Source organism: Macrotis lagotis, chromosome 7 (assembly GCF_037893015.1).
Source record: "Macrotis lagotis isolate mMagLag1 chromosome 7, bilby.v1.9.chrom.fasta, whole genome shotgun sequence".
NCBI classification, from domain to species: Eukaryota; Metazoa; Chordata; class Mammalia; order Peramelemorphia; family Peramelidae; genus Macrotis; species Macrotis lagotis.
In genome coordinates this window covers 220,867,740-220,883,824 of record NC_133664.1, presented here as the reverse complement: position 1 = coordinate 220,883,824, position 16,085 = coordinate 220,867,740, and the positions used below count along the sequence as shown (strand labels likewise).

Sequence of the window (16,085 nt, the reverse complement as noted above, 5' to 3'; positions counted from 1 at the left end):
GTGTGTGTGTGTGTGTGTGTGTGTGTGTGTGTGTGTGTGTGTGTAGCTCTATATACACACACAATTATATTCATCATCTCACTTATTCTCACAACAGTCCTGTGAGTTGGGTAAAGCAGGTATTTTCCCATTTGACCCTTAATTACAATTCTGTGAAGAACTTTCATTTTCAAGAGCTAAAAACAATTACAGGGACAAGATCGTTCCTGAAGTTGTTTTTAAGGCTGAATTAGCTAATGTCCCAGAGAATCTAAAATCTTCAACATTTTTTCTTCTAATGAGCACTAATGACAACAAAAAGGAATGGAACTTGGAATCACTTTGACTTGGTAATCATTAAATCTTTGTCCAGAGGGACAGAGATGAACCTGACCCAAGAATAGAGAGGAAGAGTCAGTTATTTAATGGAGAAAGAACTTTGTAACCTGTAGGGTTTTAACAAGTTGTCATAGATTCAATTTGTTCAGATTTAAAACTCTGTTTTAGAAGTAAAAAGGTTAGGAAATACATTTCAATGGGTAGAAGAAATGCAAGAGATTTCATTAGCTTCTGAGGGAATGTCTGTCACTCAAAACTGTGACCTTAGAATAAGATTTAAAACTCATCCAGTCCAATAGTCTATACAGCCTAGAATTTTGAACTGCACCTCCCTTTGTATGTTTTACATACCAACACAAACTTAACAACAACACAGGGACTCTCAGACTCATTTTTCTTGATAGCTATTACTGGGGATGAATGCATTTCTTCCTTATGACAAAACCAGGGCTGCGAATGACTATAAAACTATCTTCAGTCCCAAGCCCAGCACAATTCCCATCAGGTTAGGGATTAAATGTCTTCATTAGCTCAGGTTCCACTACAGAAAGATGGCTGTCCTCCAAGTAAAAAGATAAAAGATCCAGACTCTGCCATCCTGCAAATTACAACTTTTCAGTTTGACTCCCTCTTCATTGCTACACATCTGCATCATACCCTAGGATCATTGGTCCTACACGAGGATCATATAAGCAAAATAGTCTCTTTCAGCTTTGAAATCCTAGGATTCTATCATCCCTCTAGAGGCAAGGAAAGTTCTGATTATAACTAGAACCTGAATTCTCTCCTAGTCTGGATTATCTGTTCCAAAAAGTGGAATATTTAATTTCTTAGTGCCCTCCTGATTCTGATATTTGCCCCCATTCCATAGGAAATTAGGGGTTCATTTTCTATTAGAAATGAGAAATTTGGGCAGCTAGGTGGTGCAGTGGATAAAGCACAGGTCCTCGAGTCAGGAGTACCTGAGTTCAAATCCGATCTCAAACACTTAATAATTACCTAGCTGTATGGCCTTGGGCAAGCCACTTAACTCCATTTTCTGTGCAAAAACCTAAAAAAAAATGACAAATTTATAGGTAACAGGATGGGCCTTGAAAGATAGTCTCTGAGGGAAGCCAAGTAATAAAGGGAAATGGAATTCTGAATGAAGGGCACTATCCCTTGGGAAGCAGGATTGATTATTCACAAGATGAGATGGGGTTAACAAGTTACAAGAAATGAGGCAGATAAGCTTAGCATTGCTGCCTGCCCAACCCCACTATTGGCACATAGACATAATTAAGTATTACTAGGGGTTGGGGTGGGTTTGGGGATGTCCATCTTTAGTATCAGCTATTTATTCTGGTATAGTTTTTCTTAACATAAAAACTCCCTAGGAAAGTAAATGGAGTTATGATTGGTTGACCAGGAGCCAGGGAAAGAAAAAGATAAATCCACTGAATTCAATCAAATTTAAAAAGAAAACTCAATCTAAGTCAGAATGTCTTTAAGGAAGCGGTTAAAAAAAATCTTTTGAGTGAGGGTCTTCCCACTTCTCCCAATTACAAAACAGTTCCTGGACACTTTTTTTCCTCGCTTCCTTCCTAATAATCTACCTCTACACATACAGTCAGAATCCTGCTGCATACAATTCCAATCAAATAGTGAACTCGGTAAATGGCACAGTCAGATTGCAAACAGATGGCTCACCCTCAAAAGTGCATGTTCTAATAATGCTGCCAATTAAGTAACAATCCTATAGGTTATCTGGGCTTCCCTTCCCTCTCCCCTATTTGGATGTCTATTCTAATTGAAACATCTGGCTGTGGGGATAAAATTCTATCCTGTCTTAGTTTACTTCTATAAGTTCTCAGCTTCTGGTTAGAACTTTTTAGGGAGAAAATGGGAAAACTGATACTGCTGGTAGCTGCTAAATAATTCCCTAAGTCTCCTTGGAACCAATATGGTGAGGAATAAATTAACAATCATTCTTCTTTGAAAGTAGAAATCCAGTCTTATAAGAAGCACTAGTCTATCATCCCACCATCTTTAATACATACACACACACACACACACACACACACACACACACACGTTTAAGTTCAGAAGAATAAAGTAAAAGAGCTTTATATGGAATTCAGGATAACAGATGAAGAACCACAATTAAATAGAAACCTAATTCCATTGAAATCACTGTTGTTTTAAAAATTAAATCTTTTAATTTTCATATTATTTGAGGTTCATTTAAAAACTACAGAGTATTTTCTTGTGTTTGGAATCTTTATTGTTTATTTATCTCTTTGTGGGAAAGAATCTTTGTTCTAAAAATCTTTTTTGGATATGCTGACAGCCATTGTATGTTCTTAAATGTGGAGAGACTAAGACATTCCCTCTGAATGCCCTTTTTGGTTTCTACTAAGTACCAGGATGCTGGCTAGTGTATGTTTAAATAGGGATGAAATCAAGGATTCCATTCTTTTAAGCTTTCATTGCTGCTGCAATGTAAGGGATTCTTAGAAATACTAAGATAATGATGTGAAAAAATGGTAATCTTCCCCTTTTAGACATTTGTCATGGTTCTGTAGATACACTTCAATGCTTCTTTCCTAAACTTGTGACATGAAATGGACAATATAGAGAATCTATCAGAGGGAGGGGACATGGGAAAGTTTTCCTATAGAATCCTATCTAATACTGTCATTTTTTTCAATATTCCTACCTCTCCTCCTCTTCCTGATTCCCATCTCCTCCTCTTTCCTCCCATCCCACCCACCATACACTACTTCCACACTCTCATCAGAGAGTTCTCCAAAGAAAGGGAGAAGGCAAAGGCTCGAGGAGACTTCCAAAAGCTTCGAGAAAAGCAGCAGTTAGAGGAGGATCTCAAAGGCTATCTGGACTGGATCACTCAAGCTGAAGATATTGACCCTGAGAACGAAGATGAAGGCATGGATGAGGAGAAACCCAGAAACAGTAAGCAACTGTTCTTTATCTTTGGGCTTGTTATCATGAGAGGAGCAAAGATTGGAGGCTTCTCTCATGCAAACTTCCATAAGGTCAAGAGTGAGCCTTCTTGAGTCAAGGTTCTTCTCGTAATTAGAACATTGTGATATTAATGGTAAAGAGAATGAAGATATGAATATAAAATAATTACCATTGGTTCAAAGAACTTCACATTTCCTTCTGATATATTTAACATGTTAAAACTTAAGTATGTGTGTGTTTGTGTGTGAGAGAGAGAAAGGGGGAAGGAATAATTGATAACTACAGATAAAGATTCCCTTAAGACAATACATTTATAAGTATTATTTCTTTATAAGTATTTATCTCTTCATCTATTCTTTTGCATGCTAGGTAACATTTCCAAACAACTGGAAAACTTTTCTATTTCATCGGATTATCTCTCCTAATGTTTGGTGGCTCTAAGTATTTTTTGTATAGAGAATTGAACCTGTCTTAACTGGGAATCTTGGGAAGGGAGAAGTTAGAAGAAAAGTGAAAATTCTTATTGACAGTGTAAGAAGATACAAGTCTAGCACTAAAATCATAGCTAAGAGCCTCCTTTCTTATTCCACTGATTGATTGGATGAAATTTGTCAAATTCATCCTTTTTAATCAAATCATCTGAAAACATAAAACCAAAAGCAAGCCAGTGAACACATGAACAAAAGATTGTTGATCTTTTTAATATATTAAGAATGATTTCAAGCAAGAAAGACTACCTATGGTATGAAAACAATGAGGATTGCTTTCAAAGAGCAAATTCTGAGGAAATACCTTTATATAGCCAGAATTTAGTAACTGTTGGCTGGCATATTCACTAGACAACTTATTTTTGGCACTAGGTAAAGGGAAAAAGTCCTGAAAGACCACAAGAATTACTGCTCAAAAACAGGAGAGTTAGGACCTCAGCTCATCCACTCAACAGATTTCAAGGCTGGTACCCTTATCTCATGATTAATGAGTGTGAGCATCATTCTCAATGTACTATTTTAGAAGTTCATTAGCTACTATTTTGTTAGACTGCCATTCACCATCCGCAGAGACATGTTGTCCCCTGGCTAAATTAAGAATATCCATGATAGTTCATCTTTCTCTTTTTTGACCATTAAATAATCTAATTCCAAGAACTTAGCTCAGATCCTAAAAGGTGTTGTAATAAATTAGTTGTCTCTCATATCCTGGAAAACCTGTCCATCTAAATTTTAAACCAAGATTTGGAAACAGAACATTCTACTGCTATATCAAATAAGGTTAAAGAGTTCAAGTACTATCTCCAGTGCTTGGTCTGTATGTGACCTTGATCAAGTCTCATAATCACCACTACCCCCTCCCCTCAACTTTTGTCCTTTATAAAATGAGAGGGTTAGACTAGATAGTCTCTGAAGCCCCAGTTCAAAATCTGCAATGCAAAGATAATTTCCAAATCTAAAGTCCTGTTATATAAGGGAGAGAGGGTTGGACCTGTAATGGCCCAAGGTCCATTGAGCTAGGTTCAAATCTCATACTGTCTGAAACCCAGGTTATAATAGTTTCCTCATCTATAAAATGAAGTTAATAATAGAACCTTTCTCCCAGGGTTTTTGTGAGAATAAAGTGAGAGAATATTTATATAATATTTTGCAAACCTTAAAGAATCATATAAAAGCCAGTAGTAGTAGTAGCAGTAGTAGTAGAGTGGACATTAAAGATTTTAATTCCTTTAAGCTAATGCTACTTCATGCTCTGGGTTTTGTTTCTTTTCTCAAGTAGCTATGTTTTAGTAGAAGCAAGATGGTAGTTAAAAGAATTTAGTCACAGCCTTTAGGTTCCTAGACATCAGTTTTCCCCATTGGAATTACAATAGCAGCTTTTGCACCCCCCCAGGCCAAAATTTCACCTTTGTCTAATAGGTAGACTTCCCAGATCTCTAAACCTAAGCTGGGTTCTAGATCTATTGGCATCTGAATTAGTCTGGCTCCTCAGGTTCAGAGATTTGACATACTTGAACCCAAGTTACACACTTTCCCTTCATCTGAATCATGTCAACAAATATGAAGACCCAATCTAATAAACTACTTTTCTCTTTCCTTTCTATCTTCTATGTCCAAAGACTATTTCAAAAGTTTATATTTTAGGGGGTTATTTATAAGAAAGGCTGTAAAAATTCAGAAGTAATACAAAATGGGTAATTACAAATGTTTATTAATGAAATGGAGTACCATCTAAGTTTTCTAAGCTGCTGCTTAATGAAAGTTTCCCATGACTAATTCAACCCTCTTGCTTCCATCTAGCCAGGGCATCTAGCCCCTTGTAGCCTCATACAGAATGAAATTCAAACACTTGAGTTTCCTGGATAGAACTCATTAGATCATTTTAAGTCAATGAGGAAGACTTTTAATTTGGATGGCAGATTTTTAGTATTACATTCATTGTATAATCTTTTAACTAACTTGCTTCCTCTCTTTCAAGTAAAAGAGGAAATAGAAAAATCCATGACAATATTTTCCTATTAGAATATTTCAGCCCAAGTTCATAACTTTGTTCAAGAAAATATTAAAAGATGTATAGGTAATTGGGTAGTACAGTAGATAAGAGTACTAGACTTATATCAGTAAGAGATATGTTTAAATCTTAATAATTGTGATTTTTAAGATGTCATTTAACTTCTGTCTGCCTCAGTTTTCCCATCTGTGAAATGGGTTTAACAATATACTTGTTCCAAAGTTCTTATGAAGAGAAAATGAAAGATTTTAAAATGAGAACAATTTTTTGTTGTTGCTCAGTTGTTTTCAATCATGTTTGATTCTCCATGACCCCATTTGAGGTTCTCTTGACAGGGACCCTGTAGTGATTTCTTCTTCAGCTCATTTTACAGATAAGGAAACTGAAGCAAATGGGATTAGGCACCTTGCCCCAGATCACGCAGCTAGTATGTATCTGAGGCCAGATTAAAATTCACAAAAATGAATCTTCCTGACTCCAAACCTGGTCCTGAATCCACTGTGCCATCTATAGCAACTTAAAGTGCTATATAAGCATTAGGCTGTTATTGTTAGTATCATTATTATTTCCCTCTGGGTCACTGCTTTGTTGTCTTGTAGGGGCTTACACAATTCAATGAAACTGTAAGGAATGTCATGCAGATTCAGACATCTAGAGAAGAAAACAGGGGAAAACAGAGAATATAGATAGGACCTAAATAAAATCTATTATGAATATGAAGTGGAACTGATGAATAGATTTGAAAAATTAGACTTCGTAGATAAAGAACCTGAAAAACTATGATCCAGAGTTTTGAAATATTGTACATGAGGCAAGAATAAAAAAAATTCCCAAAGAAGAACAAGAATGTGAAATGTCCATTTGATGAGGCCTTTTCAAATAGTTTAGGAAAGAAGGAACAAGAAAGAGAAAGAAGGAAGATACACCCAACTGAATGCATAATTCCAGCAAATACCAAAGAAAGTTGAGGTTTTCTTAAATAAGTATTTCAAAGAAAAAAGAAGAAGGCAGTAGAATGGGAAAGACAAGAGATCTCTTTAAAAAAATAGGAATACCAAGGGAAAGTTTGGGGCAAAAAATGAGCCAGATAAAAGTCAAGTGTTAGGAACTTAACAGATGCAGAAGAGATTAAGAAGAGGAGGCAGCAATATTCAAAAGAACTTTTCAAGTAAGATCTTAACCATGATGGTACAGTTAGGAAATAATGCTACCAAAAAAGACTAGTGGAGGTGATGGAATTTTAGCTGTTACTTAAAATCCTGATAGATGCTGCTGCTAAAGTACCAACAAATTTGAAAACCCAATAGAAGTCACTAGATTGAAAAGGATCAGCTTACATCCCAATCCTAAAGAAGGGCAATGACAAAGAATGTTCAAATTATAATGCTGCTCATTTCACACACAGCAAGGTTGTGCTTAAGGTTCTACAAGCTAGGCTACAGCAATATGTGAACCAAGAATTACTAGAAGAGCAAACTTGTTTTTGAAGAGATAGGAACTAGAACCAAATCACCCGCATTCACCAGATTATGGGGAAAACAAGGGAGTTCCAGAAAATCTACTTCTAATTCACTAAAGCTTTTGATTGTGTGGATCACAACAAAATGCAACAGTTCCTCAAAGAGACAGGAATATCAGATCAAGTAACTTGTTTCCTGAGAAACCTGTATTCAGGTCAAAAAGAAGCAATTAGAACCAAACAAGAAACAACTAATTGGTTTAAATTTGGAAAAGGATTACAACAAGGCTGTTTATTGTCACCTTATTTATTTAACTTAAAAGTATAGTACATCATGCAGATTGCCAAGATGGATGAATTTAAAACTGGAATTAAAGTTGTCAGAAGAAATATCAACAATCTTAGTTATGTAGACAATATCACTCAGATGACAGAAGGTAAAGAGGACTTAAGAAGCCTTCTGATGAGGGTGAAAGAAGAGAGTGTGCAAACTGGTTTGAAGCCTAGCACCAAAACAAAACAAACAAAACCAAAATACCTAAGATCTTGGCAAAGATCTGAGAAAGAAGAAATAGAAGTAATGTCAGATTTTATATTTTTGACTCAAAGATCACTGCAGATGGCAACTGCAGTCATTAAATTAAAAGATGATCAATGGAAGGAAAGCTCTGACAAATCCTAGGCAGCAAACTAAAAAATAGAGAATTCACCTTTTCCAATGGCATTGTATAGCTATGAGAGTTGATCTATAGGAAAGCTGAGCACTACAGAATCAACATTTTCCATTTGCAGTGCTAAAGAAGAGTCCCTTGAAGCAAGGAGGTCAAATCAGTCAATACCTAAAGAAATTAATTCAGGTTATTGACGATGATTAATGAAGAACAACTATGACAAAATTTTTATTGTAGTGCAGGAAGTATAGATGTGTAGATATATAGAAAGTTAGGTATATAGGTAAAAAAGACTCAAGAATTGTAAAGTCAGAAGAAATAAGATGATTAAATGCAGCAAAATTTATATTCGAGTCCATTGGAATATACCTATTATGAATTGTAACTAAAATTAAAGGATCAAAGTAGTAGTTAATGACCTATTATGAGTTAGCCAATCTGTGTCTCTATAAACCGCATTCATCTTTTTGGAAACTTGGTATTCATCACTTTGAAGCAAATATATAAGGGAAACATCGAATAAATATCTTCTTAATCTTTTATACAGTACAACTATTTTATAAAATGTAACAATACAATCCCTTCTTTGTGTGCTTACCGACTTCATTGATTAACTTCACTGATTATTGTGTCCTCAGACCATAAAAATAAAATCAAATAATGTTCCATTTTATAAATCTTTTCATTATAATAAATGAATATTCAGATATGGGATTGAAAAAGACAACAGCAATAGATTCTGGCCCCTACCCATAGTCAGGGGCTCATAATTTAATAGATGCATAGCCAAATGAAATAAATCATCTCATTCATTACCTTTTTATGGACAAAGAAATTGTACTATGTAATTGAAATGACTTTTCCAAGGTCATGCAGGCAGTCAATAACAGGGCTGGAATTTTAATCCAAGTCCATTTTTCTTTCTAGTATACCATGCTGTAGAATTGGTCAATCTTAGCATGTCCATGATGATGACTTCCCAAGGGGAGAGAATGAATTTGAAGCAGAATACAAAGAAATCAAATTCACTGGTTCTTTTTTCAGAGATGACAGAAACTAAAATGGGATGCATTTCTTTGTTGTTGTTGTTGGGGTTTTTGGCAATAAATGAATTTGCTAGCACACAATATGCAAAAATAAGTTGTCATTTCCTGTTTCTTCAGTCAAGATCTCAGGCCTGGAATAAGACTGAAATCCTGGATGTAGGCAATCTACCTTGTGAAATGACCTTAGCCATTTGCCATCTGGATGCAGGGCATCATGAAAGACTGGAAGATGAAGGAACACAGGGAAAGAAAGAAATGTTTTTTAATTAATCACAGCTAATCAGGATTATTTTAGACTGCCTGGGACCCTAAGGAGGTAACTAGTCTCTTTAGACTGACTGTGCCATCTTTTTCTATGGCAACATTCACAGTACTCATCAATTTTCAATTAGTGTGAAGTAGGAGGCTTTTTATCCAAAAGTCACCACTAAGGAAACTGGCCTAAGGACAGGGAATGAAGCAGAGAAGGGACACATCTAGACAGCATAATAGCAGGATCCTTTTGCTGTGTCAAAAGAAGGGAGGTCCGCCTGAGTATTTGCTCTTCCTACCCTTGCTAAAGGCATTCTTGTAAATCTGATTGCACAAAGCTGACTTTTCTCATTCAGAATTAAGGAACTGACTAAGTCATAAAAACAAAAGACTTTTTTTTCTTCTGCTTATTTCTCCCCCCCCCATCAACATAAATATCCAAAAATATTTATTAATTAAATATCAAAACATGCATTTAACTAAATTCAACAAACCCTTAGCAAGAATATGTTCTATGTAGTATACTAGGCTAGATGCTATCAAAGATTAAAAACACAGTCCCCTTCCCTCAAGGAATAAACAATCTAATAGTACTTATAGCACATTTCTATAAACAACCACAAAAATATCCAGATTAGCATTTTATCACATTAGAAAAGCAATGTTGGGGCGGCAAGGTGGCGCAGTGGATAAAGCACGGGCCCTGAAGTCAGGAGTACCTGGGTTCAAATCTGGTCTCAGACACTTAATAATTACCTAGCTGTGTGGCCTTGGGCAAGCCACTTAACCCCATTTGCCTTGCAAAATCCTAAAAAAGAAGCAATGTTAAAAGAAGCAATTATAGAAACAATTTTATTAGGGTTATCAACTGACAACCAGCTAGGATCATAGGACAGTGCAGGAGGGATACAAAGATCAGAGACCAAGGACTGGAAGAGATTTCAGAGATCATCCAGTCCAATCTTCTTATTTTTCTGAGACCCAGCAAATTTTAAGGACTTTTCCAAAGTATTGAGTATCAGATGTGGACTCTGAAACCAGGTCCTAAGACGTGAGAGTCAATATTCTTTCCATAGCATCAAAAAGAAGTCCAGAATCTCAGGGTTGGAAGAGAGTTCAAAAGGCATCTAGTTCAACCCAAATTTAAACAAGGAACCTGACTATGTGTCAAAATAAAAGTTATCAATAAAAAAAAATTAACTTTTTTCTGCAGTACAACAGACAAGTAACTATTCAGTTATTAGAGGCAGACCTAGCACCAGACTCTGGAGTTCAGATTTAATGTAAGGAAAAAATAAAACATTGAAGAGTTAACAAAAGGAAATTTATTACTTTGCCTTGACACAACATGCACATAATGGAATCTAACTTTTCTTTTAAATCTTTTTTCTTATTTATCAAAGGTTTAAGTGACTTGTCCAAGGTCTTAAAGCTAGGCAATTATTAAATGTCTAAAATCAAATTTGAACTCAGGTCCTTCTGACCTGAGGGCCAGTGCTCTATCTACTAGGCCACCTAGCTGCCCTGAACCAAGCTTCTCTTGACAGAAAGCACTCTCCCCCTCCTCTCTACAAGATGACTCACATAGTCCCCCCAAATTTACCTAATTCCATATGAATGAGACTTTGTTTTTGAACTTCCAACTATTTTATTTTTTAACACATATTTTCTAAATTTTTGTGTTTTTGTTTTCCTTTTTTCATATAATACTGTGCCCCGACCCGCGGGGCAGAAAAGTGGGGTGTCGAGGAGGACCCAGCCTGAAATGGAATGGGTGAGAATAAGGAGAGTGAGACCCAAGGATGGTGGATAAGGTCTGAGTTTATTTGAGAAAAATACCTGCTTATATTTTGTAGAGAAGGAACAAGGGGATTAGCTTAGGGGTGGAGTTGGTATGCCTTGGCCTGAGAGAAGGGATAGTCTGTGGTCAGTTTGTTCTTGATAATGGAGGGTGACCTTCCTTTATCTTGGCCCTTAGTATGCCTGGAATTTTGTTTGCTCCTTTTATCTTATCTGACAGGGGGCTTCTTGGCTCCTGGTATGTCTGGAATTTATTTGCTCTTTTTATGGGGGCTTCTTGGCCCCTGGCATGTCCCCCTTTTTTATTTTAAATTTATGGGCAGGATCCCTGTCTTAGGCTGTGCAACTTGGTTTTTCATGCTTGGTATCCGTGACCAGGAGGGGACCTTAGCAAGGTCCTTGTTATCTCCTGTAGGATCTGATGTTCCCAAGTCATGGAGTTGCACTAAATCCCGTCATTGGGTATCACTGCAGCCCTTAGGGGGTGCCTTTCCTTGAGCAGATGCGTGCATACCAAGGTGGGCGAGGTGTAAGAGCAGCGAACCTCAAGGGTTCCATTTGGGGGTCCTCACAGGACCCTTGGCTTTTCAATTGGTGATATAAGACCGAAACTGGTTTTCCAAGGGCTGAGTCAATTTGGGATTTGATAAAGTTGGTCAGTCTCCTGAAGGCCCATGGTCCAAAAGAAATTAGAATTAGGAAGCCAATTAATGGGCCTAGAAGGCTTGGGAGCAGAGTAGAGAGCCAGGGGGATGTGGAAAACCAATTTTTATACCATCCTTCACCTTTCTCTCTCTCCCTTTTTCTTTTTTCCAGGCTATCCTTAACCCTTTGCAGACTGTCTTCTACCAGGCCAAGTTTATCCTTAAAAAAACAGCATTCTTCCTTTAGTGCCGCGCAGAGTCCCCCCTGTTGTAAAAATAACAAATCAAGACCGCGTCTATTTTGTAATGCTACTTCAGCTAGAGAGGCAACAGAATCTTTTAGGTGTTCTAACCCTGCTTGAAGTTCTGAGAGATCCTTATCAATAGCAGAGCTAAGCTGGGTGTACTGTGCATTGGAGGAAACTAAGGAGGCAATACCTGTACCAGAGCCAACAAACCCAAGTCCAATCAGGACTGCGAGTGTAACTGCTGTCAGGGGTTCTCTTTTGTCTCTGATAAGGGTACCCCTTCCATGTTCCCAAAATTGGAGGAATTCCTCCGGGTAGTGGACAGTTAGGTGAGGAAAAAGGGAGACAAGGACACAATAGTCCTTTTTATCAAGGAATTGTTTGGTGTCCACAAAGGTGGTTAGTCCTGATGAGCAGGCAAGATAGGTATTAGGAGGGGCTACAGCATATCTATAGGAAGTATTAATAAGGGTATTTTGGTTACATACTGTGTCTAGCTGAAGAGGGGGGAGCATATGTGGGCCAAGGAGACAACGTCCCTGACCGGAGATTTTTGTAAGAGTGAGGCCTTGGGATTCCCCAGTGCCCCATCTGAGATCATCCGTTCTGTTGGAGTGTGTGATGTTCCCGAATTGAGCAATACCTTCATAGAAGGGTGGGGAAGAGGAATAGCAGATCCAGCATTCTTCCAATGAAGAATTCTGTATCTGGGTCAAAGCTTGTACAGAGGCATTAATGAGAGTAAGTATAATATGGGTAGTAGAGGGAATGCTAACAGGGAGGGTGGGTCTGTAGGAGGGGGGTGTCAGGAGTGGGTAGGTTAGGGTTAGGGTTAGTGTCAGGAGTGGGTAGGTTCAGGGGTCTTATATTGGGGAGGTTGACAAGTGGCCCGACATCTACCAGTTGGGGGGGTGTAGGGATGGTTTGGGTAAGTCTTATGGTAAATATTAAACCCTCATCGTTCCCATCCTTGTACAATCTGAGTCCCCAGGTGTATCCTTTTCCCCATCCAGATGCCCTTTTACCTTCTGTCGTGAACTGGATTTTTAGGGGGTTACACCAAGGATGATCTTTACAGGAGGAGATGAAAGGACAGGAGAAGGAGGGGGCATGGTTAAGGGAAAGGGGGGCATGGTTAACCACAGGGCTCCCCAGGGTTTTCCTTATACATTCCTTGGTGGAATAATTGGTAGAGACGGTAATGAAATCCGAGCCTGAGTTTCTGATCCAGTCCCCAGTTCCTGTTGTTTCACAGCCCCATTGTTTACAGAAAAAGTCTACGGCTCTGCCACATTGAGGCTTTGAGGCATGGGGTCCGGGACAAACATAAAAGGTGAGGAACCCAAGCCTTCCTCTCTGGTCCGGGGTAAGGCATAGAGTGTCCCATCCTGCGTATGGTCCTGCTAATCGGCAGAGGTCTGGATACAGAGGAGGCCAGGGGTGTCGCGGAGTCAATTTTGGAGGTACTCCAGATGTGGAATCCTTGAGCATCTTCGACTGACCAGGTGTAATTAAGCAGTTGGTATGAGCAGGACAGCGGAAGGAGCAGGCACAGGACGAGTGCCTTCATGCTGGATCTTTTATCTACAAGAGAGCACAGAGGGAGATTCCTCAGGGGGTTCCCTGGGCGGATTATGTAATTTTACTAGACGCTCGGGTAGCCATCTAGCATTTTGAGCTGATGAATCATAAATACAGGCATGTCCTTTTACCCCAGATAAGGACTGGGTCAGGTCCTTGCCATTTGTTGGAGATGGGATCTCTCCACATAGCCTGTGCATAGTTGTGTTTAGTAGTGGGGTGCCAAAGGCGATCTGCTGCAGATTTGGCATTAGCATCAAGGGAGAGGAAATTGAGGACAAAGAGGGCATGGTTAAGAATGGTTTTAGCATTATTAATCTTGGGGTAGAGTGTTTCTGACCCTTTCTGTAATTTAGTAATCATGTTTTTGAGCGTTTGGTGGGCTCTTTCTACAATGCCCTGTCCTTGAGGGTTATAAGGAATTCCTGTAATATGTTTGATACCTAAACTCTGACAGAAGTTACGGAAGGAGACGCTTGCATATCCGGGGCCATTGTCTGTTTTAATGATCTTAGGGTTGGGGAGTGTAGCCAAGGCGGCCAGAACATGGTTAATAACATGGCGGGTAGCTTCACCGCTCTGGGGGGTGGCAAAAATAAACCCACTGAAGGTGTCGATAGAAACATGGATGTACTTAAGCTTTCCAAAAGGTGCATAGTGGGTGACATCCATCTGCCAGACTTCACCAGGAACCAACCCCCGGGGATTGACGCCGAGGTGTGGCTCTGGGAGCAGGACAAGACACCCTGGGCATTGTTTGACAATTTGTCTTGCTTGTTCCCTGGTTATGCCAAATTTAAGCCTGAGTGTCTGTGAGTTTAGGTGGTGCAGCTTGTGGGCCCGCGTGGCAGCCTCTAGGGGACACAGCAATACAGGCTCATAAGCTACCCCACAGAAACCTGTTCCTTTTCCTAAAAATGGGTCTTGAGTTGCCCGGTCCACTTGTGCGTTCCCTTCTGTCAGGGGGCCTGGGAGGTCAGAATGGGCACGAATATGACCAATGAAAAAGGGTTGACTTCTGGAAAGTATGAGCAACTGTAACTTGGCAAAGAGAGGGGAGGCATTGGTAGATGGTCGTATATAAGGGACAGTTTCTAAAAGGGGGTACCGAGTGGGCAACGTAGGCACTATCTGTGTACAGATTTAAAGGATCAGGGACTGCCTCAAAAGCCCAGATGATTGCAGCAAGCTCTACAAGTTGTGCTGAGGTGTATGGGAAGGTGAGGGAGGTGATCTTCCCATTTACGCTCACTGCGGCTTTCCCAGATGCTGAGCCATCTGTGAAGATGAGATGGGCCTCCTTGAGGGGTGTCCTTTTAGTTATTTTGGGGAAGACTACAGGTGTTATTTGCAGGAACTGAATAAGTTTGTCAGGGGGGTAGTGATTGTCTATGACTCCCGGGAATGAGATACAGCTCACAGCCCAGTCATCATCGTTCAATAGGAGCCAATTTATTTGTGATGCTGTGTATGGGCAAATGATGCGATCAGGTTCTTTGCCAAAGAGTCTTACTGCAGCTTCTCTTCCTCCTTTAAGGAGGTCAGCAGTGAGGTGTGGGTATGATGGGAGAATTTTGGTGGGGGTGGCTGGCATGTGTATCCAAAAAAGTGGATGATTTTGCCAAAGCAGGCCAGTGGGAGAGAGATTTGTGGGAAAGAGCAAAAGCCAGAGAGGCTTTTCAGGGCTATAATATCCTATGTGTTGGTTTTTTATGGCTTGCTCGACTAGCATCAGGGCTGAGCGGGCTTCTGGTGTCAAGGAGCGTGGGGAGGTGGGCTCTGGGTCTCCCTTTAAGATGTCAAATAATGGCTTTAATTCCCCTGTTGTTAGTTTTAAATAGGGTCGGAGCCAATTGATGTCTCCTAGTAATTTCTGAAAATCATTGAGGGAATTCAAATGATCAATACGAATATGGGCTTTCTGGGTCAAGATTTTGTTAGTAAAAAGTTCAAATCCAAGAAATAACTGGGGGGGTTGGGTCTGAACTTTTTCCGGGGAGATCCGGAGTCCTCTTTTTTCTAGTGCCTCTATAAGTTTCTGAGAGATAGTTACCAATTCTTTTTCTGTAGGTCCCGCAAGGAGGATATCATCCATATAATGGATGATATAGAGTGAGGGATATTGTATCCTAAAGGGGTCAATAGTCTGGGCTACGTACTTTTGGCAGAGTGTAGGGCTATTGGTCATGCCCTGGGGTAAGACTTTCCATTGAAAGCGTGGGAATGGGCCACGGCAATTGGTGATGGGCAGGCTAAAGGCAAAGCGTTTACAGTCAGCGGGATGGAGAGGGATTGAGAAAAAACAATCTTTGAGGTCAATAACTACCTTGGTAAAACCTTCAGGGATGGCTACAGGCGAGGGAAGACCAGGTTGCATTGCCCCCATGGGGATCATAGTTTTATTAACTGCTCTGAGGTCATGTAAAAGTCGCCATTTACCTGAGCGTTTTCGGATGACAAAAATGGGGGTGTTCCAGGGGGACACAGAAGGTTCGATGTGTCCTGCATCTAATTGTTCCTGCACTAATCTAAAGGCTGCATCCAATTTAGCCTTAGGAAGGGGCCACTGGTCAATCCAGACGGGATGGTCATCTTTCCATGAT

At 39.5% G+C, this 16,085-nt stretch overlaps 1 protein-coding gene across 10 annotated transcripts in view; it reads left to right on the top strand.

Moving 5' to 3' along the window:
* Positions 1-16,085, top strand: part of CACNA1C (calcium voltage-gated channel subunit alpha1 C) — a 970,192-nt gene that overhangs the window by 742,553 nt on the left and 211,554 nt on the right. For all 10 annotated transcript variants that reach the window (XM_074194976.1, XM_074194975.1, XM_074194966.1 and 7 more), the window contains one exon: positions 3,098-3,270. In XM_074194976.1, the coding sequence (XP_074051077.1) occupies positions 3,098-3,270 (173 nt within the window). The remainder of the gene's footprint in view (positions 1-3,097; positions 3,271-16,085) is intronic.